General features: G+C 38.6%; 1 protein-coding gene across 3 annotated transcripts in view; it reads right to left on the bottom strand.

Moving 5' to 3' along the window:
• Positions 1–718: 718 nt before the first annotated feature.
• mtm1 (myotubularin 1) overlaps positions 719–15,466 on the bottom strand; it is a 32,931-nt gene continuing 18,183 nt past the window's right edge. The window contains exons 7-17 of one of the 3 annotated variants that reach the window (XR_006400000.1): positions 14,384–14,467; positions 14,150–14,299; positions 13,356–13,541; positions 12,215–12,397; positions 11,949–12,104; positions 11,685–11,732; positions 11,415–11,507; positions 10,858–10,971; positions 10,585–10,761; positions 7,156–9,810; positions 719–6,817 (exon numbers count right to left, since the gene is read on the bottom strand). Coding sequence is in view for 2 of the 3 variants with exons in the window: in XM_044340804.1 (XP_044196739.1) it covers positions 9,616–9,810; positions 10,585–10,761; positions 10,858–10,971; positions 11,415–11,507; positions 11,685–11,732; positions 11,949–12,104; positions 12,215–12,397; positions 13,356–13,541; positions 14,150–14,299; positions 14,384–14,467 (1,386 nt within the window). In the remaining variant the exon portion in view is untranslated. Of the gene's footprint in view, positions 9,811–10,584; positions 10,762–10,857; positions 10,972–11,414; positions 11,508–11,684; positions 11,733–11,948; positions 12,105–12,214; positions 12,398–13,355; positions 13,542–14,149; positions 14,300–14,383; positions 14,468–15,466 lie in introns of all 3 variants that reach the window. The other 2 variants (XM_044340804.1, XM_044340805.1) reach the window with 2 other exon arrangements.

Raw genomic sequence — 15,466 nt, 5'->3', positions numbered from 1 at the left:
GTGTTTACGTGCCTGAGCTACAGCTGCCCCTTTTACTCACTTCCTCACAGAGCACGACGGATGTGAAAGTAGATGTGAAACTACATTCTCCTAAAATGAAATATGTCCAGACTGTGTATAAATCTAAGTCACACGTAATTTAAGTGTATTTCAAATGGATGTAGGTTGTGCTGTAACACATTTTATATCAGTTGTGACTCAGAATTGAGGGACTGGATGAGATGATTTGCCCTTTGACTCTATTGATAATGTGACATCCTCAGTGTGGTGGTGATTCTAATAGGAACTGAAATGAGTTGAGGAACCTGAAATACACTACATGACCAAAAGTATATGGACACATGAACATTTGATTCTAAAACCATGTTCATGAATCTGCTGCTATAACAGCCTCCACTCTTCTGCTTTTAGGCTTTCTAGCAGATGTTGGAACCTGGCTGCAGTGATTTGCTCTGATTCAGCTACAAGAACATTAGTTATATATGTAAAATGGTTAAAATCTGCTCTACTGTCTCTTTAAAACTAGAAATTAGCAGTAAACATAATTTTGGAGTTGGAGAGAATAACCTACAGAATTAGAAATGAAGAATCTTAAGTATTGCAAATGCATTGTGTGGATATTATCCAGCATCCTTGGTCATGCCATGATGTGTTGATGCAAGAAGAAAGGACCACCTCTAAAACCACAAATAATTAAATAAACAACACAGAGCCAGAGTCAGAAATCCTTAAATTAATTTAATCAGTATTATTTACATAACAAAAGCCATCCAACAAAACTGTGGAGAGGATATAACATGATTAAAAGAAATACATTTGAAATGTATTATGATTTCACCTTTTGGCTAATTCCCCTTCTACATGCCAAACAGATCCTGACACACATTTCACATGTATTCATAAAAAAGCAGGCTATATTATGACACGAATCCCCCTGAAACTACAAATCCCTACATTAATGAAAGAGAGTCAAATTGAAATGAAGGACAGAGTACTTCTCAGATTCATCACCACAGAGCCAGCGAGTGAATCTACCAGAATTCACTAGAGTGAATCTAGAAAGTTAAAGATCCACCACAAGAACTGAGATCTCAGAGTAAGATGTTAAGGTTTGTGACAAGTGAACAGTATCCAGAAGCTTATGTCTTTTCATCCTGGGGTTAGTGATAGAATACAAACCAAAAAAAAAAAAAAAAAATGCCCTCAAAAATAAAACAAAAAGATTTTAACCAATGGAGCAGAAATCCACAATTTATACCAACAATTTCTGAACCAACATTACTTTCCTTTTTATAAAACTGTAAGATTTTACACTACATAAAATAATTGTATTTTACAGCAATAGAACTTTAGACAGTAAAATAGGTTTTGATTGAGGTAATTACATCATGGTGCTTGTACAAAGTAAAAAATAAAAAAAATAGATTTTCATCTGTTTTTCCCTAAAAACACAACCATGCGACCAACTCACACGCCTTATGATGCTGTCACTCATTTCCTGTTGCTGCTGTTATACCCGCAAACCTCCTTATTGAGATCAAACCTCTCATCGACGATGTCAACGAAATCAGACATAAAAGTATCTATTTTGGTAGGACGTGTGTAAATCCACCACTCTGTGATCAACACTAGAACCAGGTCGCACCCTCTAATCCACACGCTCTGATCCTCCAAAGACAAAGAAGAGTCATGTTTGAGATCTGACATATTTGCAGTTGATCTTGACCCTCTGTTGTAGGTAAACCCCCAGATTTTTTTTTTTTTTTTTATAGTGGCCCCTAGTGATGGGGCAAACAAAACTTTGACATCTACTGTGGGATTCCTTGGTATTGCAATTATATGGAAGTGTTCAATCTAAGATAAGACTGTGTGTCAGTATAAACATGGTATCACTGTTCATCATCATTAAAATTTTATTTGTAACAAGGCCTCATTTTGGCGTGTTGAAACTAGACATTACAACCATTTTGTCGCAATATTTACGATTTAACAAGTCGATACTGTGTGGAGTTATCTGCTTCGAGTGGCCCTTTAACCACAAATGTTTTCCCAACTTACTGTAAAAGTTTTCAGACTGACTGAGAACTGTGCTGAGTTTCAAAGACTCAATGAGCATGAGGAAAATTCGCAAGTGATTCAGGGACCTTCAAAGGGAGCAGACAACATACCTGGACAGTTTAAAGGTATGATCACACTGAAATTTACTCTCATTCATTTTAATGACAAAGTTGACAAAGTCAAGACATTCATTTTCTGTCGAGAATTGATTGAGTTCAAATTGCTTTGACATGCGAAATAGCAAGGCTTTCCAATATCCAGCCATTTTAATAGAGGGGGATGGACTGACCTGTCCAATCATGAAATACTGATTGGTTGTATCCTTGTTTAAATAACCACATGACAAACAGCAGAAGTAGAACTGCTACCTGACCAGAACCCAACAGGCCCAACAAAATATCGGGTTTGGGGTCGGGTTCACACCATGTAAGTGCGTAAAGCTTTGGGCTTGGATTGGGTTTGATTATTTTCAAATGCAATTTACTAAGAAATTTCCATACGTATCATGTTTAGCAAGTAGCAGTGGATAATGGAAGGACAAAACATTGCCAATGATAAAGACAGAAACAGCCAGAACAGCATAGTTAAAATCTATTCAAAGATCACTGGAGTGAAACAAAGAGATTCATTTTAAATTAATTTTGAAACCAACAAATCATCCAGACATAAATAAAGCTAATTTGGCAGTACCTGTCAGGTTTAGTTGGGTAGAATCAGGTCAAGGACAGGGGTTGGGTTCTGACAGCCGGTTCTGTTTTGGATCTGGTCCAGGTTAACGAATCGATTACAGATTTGCTATGCTGTAAGACTAATGCATCCGTAATAGAATTTCTGATCTGTTTCGAATGTTTTATTGGTTAACTTTTCATTTGTGGCCACTCTTGCCAGTTTAAATAATATTTTGTTTGTTATATCAGCTGAAGTAAGTAACGAGCCAAAAGGCAATATAAAACTGGGCTCTCTGGAGTCTGCACTCCACTCAAAGATCATTTGTTAAGAGAGAGAGAAAAAAACAACAGTCTCTAGGCTACACCTGACATTTCAATACATCAAACACATATTTAGGAAGAGAAAAAAAGTTAAGTTGTTACAAAGTTCCCCCATTCCCCCTCTTAAATTTAGAATTAAAAATTTCCCAATTAGATTTTGTTCATCCAACTCTAATAATTGTCTGGTCCATTAAGTTTTGTAAACAATTTTGTATGCCTTGCCTTGCTATGCTATATCTCTCATACTCATTGTATATTTTACAACAAATTATTTATCAAAGACATTTTTTAGATATATTTTTTGTGGGAACTGCAATTTTTTGTGTGATTTCCTTCAGATGATAATGATTTGATCACATATCAAGTCTTGTCATGAATTGTGAATGTAATGATGTCAGCATGATGCACTAATTTGGTGTCTATTTATGCCTTGCCCTTTCTCATGTTGGCCATTTGCCTGATGAAGACCCAGTAGGCTTGAATCGTCGCCTTTTTTAGTCCAAAAAAATGTCATGTCTTCATGTCTTTGTCAGGTTGTAGCTACAGACTGTGAACATTAATTAGACTGACACTAAGATCTGTAGTGTTTCTGCCTTCTTTGGCAAAAACAATATCATGTGATTCTTGAAGTTTTAGTTATTCATTTTAAATACTTAACTGTTGAGAGCTGAACCCATACAGATTTGATACAAGACTCCAATCCGATAAAATACTATCAAACCCCAAACCTGTATTCAACACGTGAAAAGATACCTTGGTAAACTGCCCCATCTTCCATTCTGCTGCCCACTTCCTCCCACTTCAAACTGTCACACACCCAATAAACAACAACATGGCAACCTCCCAAATCAGAGCACACAAGGTGTTCTTCCTTTGGAGCCCTGAACCACAAAACGGTCAATCTCAAACATGACCCAGGACAGCTTAGAGTACATCTCTTTGAAGAGGTGAAGGTGATTCTTAGAAGAATCAAGGCACAAATCTGGACATGACCTGACACACTTTGAAAAAGTACTTATTACACCTCATTCACAATTGAAACTGTACAAACATCATCTCCATGTATCATTGCTTCCAAATTTGTGAGAACCCTATGAGTTGAATACACTGTGTGAAGGAAAATGTGTTGCGAGTTTGAGCTGGCTTTTCAAATTCCTCTTTGACCACAAAGGCAATTTATTGAGGGATTTGATGATGCTATAGAGCAGCGAAGTGGGAGAAGATATTTTGGGTACCCAGGGTTCCAGAAGTAAAAGTCCTGTTCATTTTCTCATAGACAATGTTAGTTGACTGGTTGGAGCACCTCAATGCTTGGATGGGCATGAAACCCTCTTGGTTGAATCATCAATACAATACAATACAATAAACAATATGAATGAGTTTGAAGATAAATGTGAGGGGTCACCAGAAGATTAATGGGATAAGAAGAGAAAAAATATTACTGTTACAAACAATTACAGTAGGTTTGTACGGGGTTAGGACTGACTTATCTAGCCTTCTTCTTGTGAAATATTGTATACTTTACACTAAAAATTTGTCAAGTAAAACAATCTAAGACGGAATTCTGCCCAACTGTCCACAGTAATGTCTTAACCTGTGATGAGGGGACACATGCAGACATTTCTTATTTTGAAGTGGTCACAAGCCAAAAAAGTAGGGAGCCACTGACCTATAGTATTGTGTCACATTATTGTGAATCATTCAGGACACTCAGGTTTTCATGTTGTAAAGTTAAGCCACTTACACTTACATTACAAGAAATATTTCAGCTAGTCATTTCAAGTGAGGAAAAATACTTTTGGAACCAGCTCCCTCTTTACTACTTTATCAAGCACAATAACAAATCAAATCCAGTCTCAAAGAGTCATCGCAGAGTCCAAATGAACTTAAGAAAATTTGGACTGGTATCCACCAGTCCAAAAACAATAGAAACTCTATCAAAATTAGCCTTTAAAAAGGAAAAAATTCTGGAGTATTGTAACACAATATTCATTTGTGAAGGAGGTGTTCATAAAATATAACAAATAAAGTGTCAGACATACGCGATCTACAGTGGTGGTCCATGTAGACGTTCAGGTGTATCTACCCTGTATTAGTTTGAACAGAATATTCTGTTCCATATTGGATATGGAGCCGCAGCACAGCACTGTTGCAGTGTTAAAGGTAGACTGCTACCATGACCAGGTCTGGAGCTCCTTTTACAAGTTTTCTTTTTTTTTTTAATTCTAGTTTTTCAGTGATGGACGCCACACCTGGTATGGCCAAGGTAACAAATCAATAAGGGGTGTCTCTCTGACAGATCAGACTGGACATTTCTCATTAGACTGACTGAACAAATGGGGTGATGGTGGCAGAGAACTTAAACTCAAGACTGATTGTAATAAACAGTCCTGTCAACACCTTGACAGACTGCATGATACAGTACATACATTTGTAATAGACATTTTACCAACATGCTGGCCATTATTTTTTTGTTTGACTTTGTGCAAATATTTTTCAAACTAACCAGAATGGGAGCTCTTAGCAGCAAAATCCTCTCATCAAGCTATTTCTCAAAATCCTAATGGCATTGTCATCATAGAGAAATATTTGTGTCCCTGTTTCAGACATTCCTTTTTGATCCACACTGTTGTCCATGTGAAGTCCTGAGTTTGACTCTGTACACTGCTCTGTAGACATCAGCTCCATGACAGCACCAAAACCCAAAGAGACAACTAATAAATCATGTGCTTTTTGGACAGGTCGATTTTCATGTGTTGATATCAGGGAATTTTATGGAAGCCCATTGAGCCATTTTGTTTTGTTTTTAGGTCACATTCATTACATCAAAATTATGAGATATAGGTCATAATTTAAAGGCAGTGAGCCTAAATTATAAGAAGTCAAAATCTTGGTTTACCAAGTCAAAATTATGAGGTAGTACTATCGCATAAGTTTGAGATAAAAACTACACAAATTAAAAGTACTATCTCCAAAAAAGTAAAATGCGCCATCTTAGGGGGTCAAAATTTTCATAATAATTTGCCTTACTGTTTGACTTAAAATGTCATAATTTTGTCCTAGAATCTCATAATTGAAGTACCAAAAAAATGTATGTTCATGTCATTCCTAACATTTAATCTTTTTTTTTTTTTCTTTTCCTGGCAGAAAAAGTACTTCCATAGAATTTCCTATGTGGAAATGACAATGTATTTGTCAACAGTTGCTTTCCATATGAAGTAAAAGGTAATTCCCTGATTTTTACACCCAGGTTTTGAAAATTTCCCCGTCATTCCTATCAGTTGTGATGACATATCATCGATTTAAATGCTGAGGTCTGGGGACAAAACCAATCTGTTACACAGCTTTATATTGGGGCCCAATATGACATGAGCAGTCAAACAACCAGACAAGTTGGAAACAAGTTCCACCAATTATCTAAACCAGTCAGATAACTGTCAAATGTAAATGGAAGACAGACAAAAAACACTACATTCAAAATTTTCCATTTGATGTAAAAACTGTCCCACAGGTGAAATGTGAAAAAACAACATAAAAAAGCCAATAAGCCCTGTCCAAAAGGCACATGTGTTTTGACATCACAAATGTGTTTCCACATGGGACTTTTCAGTAAGGGTGGATGAAATATCTGATTTACAAAAAGTGTATTTAGGGGGAGTGAGAGCTAATTGGTTTATTTCTGCTCACTGTCCCTAAAACCATCTGCTGGTTAGAAACATCTTGGCATGGTAAGGCTTTCATGGACCTGGACTGGCTTCTCCATGCAGGGTCTGTATTTCGTGAGAACATAAAAGTAAAAGTGGTGATCCAGGATCAGAGGCCAGCACCACTTCATTTCCCTATACTATCTTGAGCACCTGAAATTTAGATCAAACCGTATCAAAGCTGCATTCAGTAAGTAAATTACTGATTAATTCTAACCAAACTCTACTTATTAGCTAGAATTGCATTTGCTATCAGTGCTGTAGCTTACGAAGTGCTGGGAAATACTGCTTAGATGAGCATAGCTAATAGCAGTGGGAAAACATACTTAACAGAGACAGCTCTAGCTTTCATCCTCAAGTGATAAGCAACAAATTCCACATCAATCCATCCAAATCTGACACACCTGATATATACATTTAGCTGGAGTTGAACAGGGACATGCACTGTAGAGGGTCCTCAGCCTCCAACTGTGCTGCGTGAACTCTGCAGCAGTTCTGATCAATGCCTTGTGGGACAGGGCAACACTCAGCAGCAGTGCAGCAAGTAGGAAGAAGTGTGAAAAGTATTGAGAGTTGTTCATATTGATTAACATTACACTTTGTTCACACAGGACACCAACGGTTGTGTAGTGGGACTTTGGCACAGACTGGACTGACAAAGATAGATTCTTTGCGTCATCTAGCGGTGCTCTGACATCAAAATGTGAAATCTGCTGTGTTTTAAACAACAATCTTTTTGTGGATTTGGAGACATTATTAGCTGTTGGGAAATTTATTGTCTCCATAAAGATTTTTCTCTGCCACTGTCTTGACTCATGACTTGGCATATTTCAGCCAAACCTTAGTTCTCCAAATTTTAACATCTATTCTTATGTAGTTTGACAAAATAATCTTAACTACACAGGGTCTTTATTAGAGGATGGAGTTTGCTCAAGTCTGCGGTTGAAAGCTCCAGAAAGCCACTGAAAAAGCTAGTAAATTTCCAAAGTCAAGAATGGCTTAAGCTAATTTGTGACAAATTAGTGACTGATTCAATATTCAGAATGCTTCTGATCTTTAAAAGCTTTTAAACCTGTTCTTTAACCTTGAAAAAAATATTAAAGGGCATTAAGGGACACACTAAGGACATTTTGGCAGAAGTATGACCGAGGGTTAGATAAGGACATCAACATCAGTTTCATCTGCAGAGATAGGTCCAGCCCAGCATAGGTTAGCACAAAGAGTGCTGTGAGTCAAAAGTCATCTAACAACTGTTCATTAACTGTTAACTGTACAGCAAAGACTCAATGTGCCTTGTGTTTGAAAATGGAGGAGTCACTGATTCTAGCGCTTTCTCATCACTCCATTTTTTTTTTTTTTTTTTTTACAATAACTGCTCTGCCCGATGTATCCTGACAATTTACACTGTGATATCACATACTGTTTTAGTGATGAGTGCAGGTAAATTTTATTGGAGTGAGGACAAGTCTGACCAAGCAACCTGGGTTTTAAGCTGCCAGTATGCTTCTTCAGAAGTACTGTGGGGGGCTCCTACCATTTCTGTAACTGTGCGGAACTGATGATCCAACGTTCACACCCACTTCACACCTTGATTGGCCAGCGGTGCGGAGGTAAAAAAAAAAGAACTTGTCTCTCTGGATCCCTTTTTTCATTGTTGACACAATTATTTCAGTCACTTTTTATGTGAACAACTGAGTGCAACACTAAGACTGTCTTCCAGGAGAGACTATCTGGACATATGCACTGTTACTTAAACAATATCATGTCTCCCACCTCTCTATGATGGCCGACTTTCACTCCACTTTTGAGTGTAGCTGTTTGGAACACTTTTGATCCCATGTTGTACAAACTAGTTCTGATTGAGCATAACCTGACCCTTATTGTCATAATTCACTGTATTTTGCTTCTCTACAGCATCATGCTGACATCATCCTTCAGGGCAAGCAGCACTAACCTTATAAAGCTTTCCAAAAAATTGTTTGCCTCTGAGTCTGACTGAACATAGGCACAGAAACTAGCCCCTTGGATGAGCTACTGTAGCTAACTGCATAGGGATCTACTTCCTTTTGACAGAGCTAAGCTAACCCTTCCCCCATTGTAGAAGGTCGGTTAAAGCTAGCAAAGGCTAACTACACCCTGGACATCTCTTTGAACTGGAAGCACAGAGATGAAATTAGCATCAGTCAAAATGTTGTAGTGTTCTTTTAATGGACAACAACTATACATTTGACAAAATAATTGTAAATAAACTAACATTATCTGGAGCTTTCAACTATGAGACCTTGAGTTACAATTATTTTGTCAAACTACTATTCTCAACGTGAAGAATAACCTTTCTCAGCGGCACAAGGGTTATCACTGAATCTATAGTATATGTTCTGTATGTGCTTCTGTGGTGATCTGATTGAAAAATAACCACCAAAAGTGTGTTTTCCTGCTGTATTCCTGTAAAATCACTGTGAACGCCGATACACATCCGCTGTGTGTCCTGTGTGTTCAAGCCCTTGGACTAAAAGCCACTAAATGTCTTTTAAGGCTTCACTGTATGATGAGTGTGTATATAGAAAAGTCTTGTGACAAGGCTGTACTGTGACATATTGCATAATCACCATCATCACCACTATGGTGTTAGGAGTTAACCATCAAATCTAACTCTTATTAGAATTATTTGTTATCCACAGTTAGGACTGCACAATACTAATTAATTCCCTGCGTGTGAGACTGACAGAAATCAGAGTGTTGAGGACATAAGTGCAAGTCAACAAGTATATCTGAGACTGTGTATGTGTATGTGTGTGTGTGTATGTGTGTGTGTGTGTGTGTGTGTGTGTGTGTGTGTGTGTGTGTGTATGTATCACCAGCCCTCAGAAGGGAGTTTGTAGGTGTGTGTATTGCTGTGATGGTGTGGGAGAGGTGGAGGAGGAGGTGTTGGGGGTGGAACTGTTAGCCAGACGGGAGGAAGGGGCGGAGTCAGACAGCTGCAGCTCCTCCAGCTTCTTCAAGTATTCGTCTCTGAGGGCCAACAGCTCCTTGTAGCGCTGCTCCACTGGACTCTGCTGCTGGAACACACAACACACACACAAGCACATGTTAGCAAACGTACAGTTCAACTGCTTTACTACCATTATCCCCAATAGTGGCACTTAGGCATGAAGAAAAAGAGGTCAGTCTGAATGTTGTGGCAACTTTTCATGCTCACATTTGATTCAAATTCAGATGGTTTAAAAGACACCCCCATTAGAAAAGTTGTTTGTCAGTTTGAATGAGACTTTGCATAATATATATAGTATTTATATATTCTTTTATATAGTATTTGGTATATTTTCATTTACTAAGATGTTTTGCAAAAGACATAATTGATCGGAAAATTATATTATTACAACTATTAGGGCCTCTCTTGAGGAAAAAAAACATCTGAGATCACAGTGTCCATATACATTTACTGTTTGCTGCCATGTTGCACCGTCATATTTTTACAGTAGTCCAGAACGGACAAATCAAACACTGGCTTTAGAGAGGGCCTTTCACATTTTTCGCAAGTTTCGTGGCCACCATAGGGAGGGGTATTCATTTGATTGCAATCTGCAACCTCATTAGTAGATGCCACTAAATCCTACAGACTGCACCTTTAACTTCACAAAGATTGGGCAAGTACTGCCATATGAATGAAAACAGGTAAGAAGCCCCAATAAAGAGCATTACACAGTATGTATGAAATATGTGTCAAATAACTAAAAACCAACTGACACACAATGAATGAATGGTCTGGTGGCCCCGGGCAGCGATCCAGGCTGAGTCACAGTACATTACAAGAAACACAAAGGCAGACCTACCTGCTGTCGTATGCGTGGGTTCCAGCGGATATAGTATGTTACCCAGAGCTCTAGGTGGCGCATGCTGGCGACAGGGTAGAGAACCCTGCCGGACTCCGGGGTGTAGAAAGGGTTTAAATAAATGTCCATCTTACTGTTGACCAAAGACCACAGAGACACCGTCTTCATCCTCACCTCCTGCATGATAGACAGTGTGAATAATAAGAGAATCAAAGTGGTGTAAGTGTGCACAAAAGAAAGGTAGGGTAGCACAGAGGAAACAGTGTTTCTTACGTGCTGGTCTCTTGCACTCTCACAGTTGTAGAGGAAAGTCCCGAAGCGACAGCTGTAGAGATGATCCAGGATTGTCAGCAGGAGGCGCTCATTAAACTCAAAGGCTGTGGGGAACTGAAAAGGAGAGGAGGGGAGGGAGTTCATTAGTTACTGTGTTTACACTCTGATCTCATTTGTTAAATTAAATTGAAAAGTATATTTTATCACATAACCAAGGTGGAGTAGTCATAGAGATACACTGACAGTTTTTGTTATGGCACCAAATCATTGTAGCCTCACCCTAAATACACAGCTGAGTTTCAAAACGTCAACAGTGAGCATGAAGGACATGTGGATATGGGGAATATCAGGGACTGAAACATTTATATGTTTGTCACACATGACTTGAACAAATCAAACTTGTATTTCTAGCTCAAGCAAAAATGTGCCGAGTATGTGGGGAATCCTGCTCAGGTAATCTCTTTTTTTACAGCTACTGAGTGACAAATGATGCAAATGCCTCTGAGGTTATGTTCCCGCATCAGTACAGCTGGATGATTCGGATGTGTTCAACATACCTGTTTAGTCATCTGCCATACACAGTCAATGAACTGAACAAAGATGGGTGATCTGTCCTGATCTGCGTGGTTCTTGTCACCGTGACCTATCCTCTGTACACACAGGCACACACACACACACATCAAATGAGGAGCCATTTCTTGTGAAAATAACAAAGAGAATCATTTTTACATTGCTTTATAATATCTGACAGTACTGAATATGGATTAATATAAAAACAAACTGAATTAGATGACGCTACAGACAAGATTAACCAAAATGTTACTTACTGAGGCAAACTTGTGCCCAAAGCTGATCCATTCCTTCTCAATTAGCACCTAAAACGACACAAAAAGTGAGATCATCACATTTGGCTTATTGTAATCTTTTAATATTTTGTCCACCAATTTCACTAAAACTTTATTCTAAAATCCAGATGACCTAGATGTAATTTGGCTGCAATTGTGCTGCATGGTTCGGCTTTAACGACCCAACAACCTTTTATCTGTGGTGTGGATGAGCAGGTTCCTAACATAATATGTCACATAACTGACCTGGAATCCTCTGAGAGTGCGGTAGTGACTGTCCAGCATCAGCATGGCCAGAGAGGTGAGCTGAGCAGTTCTGTCCCAGCCGTCACTGCAGTGAACCACCACTGAATTTCCACTGGAAACCTTGTCTGCTACCTGGATGGCTCCTGACAACACCAGCTACACACACACACACACACACAAAACAGCATCATATAGACGAAGCCTTTAAGCAAATTAATTAAGTAAAGAAGTAAAACAAACACACAAAGTCAAACTCTTTTTCTTACCTTAACATGTTCTAGCCAGTGTGTAGACTCTAGGCTGGACAGCCAATGGGATTCTTCCACGTTGGGATAGACGATGTCTTTGAGTTTCTTCAGGGATTCCCTCATGACGTGGATATTCTGGATGTCCAGGAAGACGAGCTCTGCATTTTGGTACTCATCACCTTCGTATCCTCCTCCTGTGGCCTGGATGGCAAAGATGTCAAGATAAAAAAATAATGCAAAAAACCTTAAGTGTTCAGATCTTAAAAAGTAAGTATGTCCTGTCACGGCAATCTGCTTATTAGTACAAGTTGAGGTGCTAGAGGAAAAATGTGGTCACAAACACTTGGATTCATTGTCTAGAGGACCATAAACATATTTTTTGAGAAACTTGTCATGAACCAAAATGTTGGTCAAGGGGATGTTTTGACCTGATGGCTATGCTGGAAGTTCAGGGGGGCAGAAAAATCATTAGGAAATATGCTCTCCTCCATCCAATTCCTGACTGAAGTGGACATGATGAGGGCCTGTTGCCAGTAGGGCAGAAAATGTGCAGCATGATCCAACATTCTCACTAATGCTGTGAAACGATAAGTGCATTCATCAATTTGACAGATTTTTGATTATTGTGACAAAAAGAAAATGGTATCGTCTGCAAACACAGGTATTTTTGATTCTGTTCTGTGTGTACTGAAACTTTTAATGTTCTTGTTTTTTTCTAATTTCACATCCTTTTTCTATTACTTACAGAGATACAACCTAACCATAACCCAAACCCTGTCCAACCCGCTCTGATAACAGGATATCTTAAGATAGATTCCCATTAAAATGTTTTTGTAAAAGGTAATATTTAGGATATTTTGCATTTATTTTGGTTTTACCCTCATGTTGTAGCTTTCTGGATGGATATCAAATATTTATGTGTATATTGTCTATTATTAATACACAAAAAGCCTTCTACTTAGTGTCTCTTTGGGTTATGGACTGTTGGTTGGACAAAACAAGAGGATGTCACATTTACGGTGGGAAACTATGATGACCATTTTTCAGCAGCTTTTCACATTTTATAGAACAAATCATTAATGAATTAATTGAAAGCATAACTGTCAGATTAATGGATGATAGAAATTATCTTTAGTTGTACTCTTAATTTCTAACTGACCTTGTTGGCCACGGCGTTGACGCTGGGCCGAGCATCATAGATGGTGAGTTTGGTGGTGTCGTTTGCCTCCCTGATCATGTCAAGGTAGCGTTCGTCGTCTTTGTTCCTTTTACCAGACATACCGACCAGAGGCTGACTGCAGCGGACGATTACTGCCTGGTTCTCCCTGTGGATCCATGATAGAACCTAAAGGCACAAGGCACAAGTTAGGGATGTCAGTCAGGACCTGACAGAGATGGAAATACTGAAATAATATCAGATTATATTACATCTTTTCAGATATACTGTAGGACATGGAGTCACTGTCAGGTAGCTTTTAATAGCAATAAAGTCTTCAAAAAACTTGTATGACAGGCATGAATGACTGAATACAAAATATTCAAAATATCAAATTGAACAACACATAAATGTGACTTTGTGTAGTTTGAGTGGTCCACAGTCACATCATTACGTGAGGTATGTTTCATCACCAAATCAGGGTTTATCTATTCTACTTGGATGCAGCCTGGAGGCAAGATCTGTCTTGGCCCAAGTCAGAAAAAAACAATCCAAACAGACTTCTGATTTACCAAATGTTAGAATGTCTCTAAACAGACAATACTTATTAGTATGATCAATTTATTAGTGATTCTGGACTTTTATGATTAATTAAAAGGTAGAATAACATTAACCATGTCTTTAAACAAAAACTGTCCACAAATTCTTCAAGTTGTACTCAAAAATTCAATACAGCATAGTCATGCATACTGTGGTGCAGAGTTATACAGATCCATACAGAATAAACAAGCACTCACTGGTATGCGTGCTCTTGACCTGAAGGCAGCCACTCTTCTCAGATCCTCCTCTTTACATTTAAAGGGTACGGCCAACACAGTGGGGTAGGTGTCACACAGCTCATAGTTCTTATTGATGAATGTAATGCGCCACTTGTTGTTAGGTAAGCCCTGTGGGCGATAATGATCATCATCAGCTACTGACTGAAACAATGTGAAGCTCTTTTTCAGAGATAAAACACCTTTCCTCCTTACCTGCCGTCTGAACTCTTCTATGGGTTTGTACATGTTCCAGCCGTTCTCTTCATACTTCTCCTGAGTCACATATGCAAAGAGAGGCTGGATGGAGGGGACAGAAAAATAAGTGACATTTACAGATTATAATGGTGGTATAGCAGCACCACACACATACACACACATCCATGCAGCAGGGCAGTGGGAACATTGTGAAATTTGAGACATCTGCACCACCTCAATGCCTCCCATTTACCATCACTCTCTGGGCAAATTTTAAATGGTGATAGTGACTTTTTGTCTGTATGTCCACTGGTTTTCAACACAGGTCACATAGCCTATGTGTATATGAGTGGATGGAGGACATTGTCAGCGCTTCAGGAATGATTCTGATCATTAGTGATGTGGTGATGTTTGTTTACATTTTGAAAAATTGGCTGCATTAAAAGTGCTGAATTAGCTATTAGTAGTTACTGTTTAGCCATGGATGTACATCAGCATCACTGGGATACTTTGATACTGAAGAAATGATGATTCTCAGGAAAGTTCTGGGGTTATAGGGAGTGGTATCCTCAGGAAGTTAAAGTAACACTGAATCTAAAAATATGTGTGACAGGCTCAGAGAAGTAGTACAAGTTTTGACACAAATTATTGCTCATATCACACATCTCTTCCTCCGCTTCCTGTTTTAAAAGGTAAAAGTCTCTTACCTCTCATAAACCTGAAGCCTGTGGGTGTTTATCTCAGCTCAGATTGGACAGTTATTTCTCATGTTGTCATTATACTGGCAAATGATGAACAAGTTCATTTCCTGAGCAATGTGTGTCCACACTTAGTTATTAAAGTCCTGGTAGCTCATCAAAGCTACTTAGTATAGAAAGGGAATTTTACTGACTGCAACAATCAGCTTTTCCTCCGTTTTTGTTTTATTTAACGTAGTTGACTGGGGCAGAAAACATCTCTGAGCTTCTCTTACACAAGGGAATCAAAGCTGAACCTTTTTCAACTTTCACACGTCACACCGTTGGACGACTTTTGAGTCTTTACTAGGATGTTTTTCAAGGTTCAATTCACAATGAAGGGTATCCTGTCAGCACATGTCCA

This window comes from Thunnus albacares, chromosome 22, assembly GCF_914725855.1.
Source record: "Thunnus albacares chromosome 22, fThuAlb1.1, whole genome shotgun sequence".
Lineage (NCBI taxonomy): Eukaryota > Metazoa > Chordata > Actinopteri > Scombriformes > Scombridae > Thunnus > Thunnus albacares.
The sequence above is the reverse complement of the archived record's forward strand: the minus strand, read 5'-3'. Positions and strand labels throughout refer to the sequence as shown.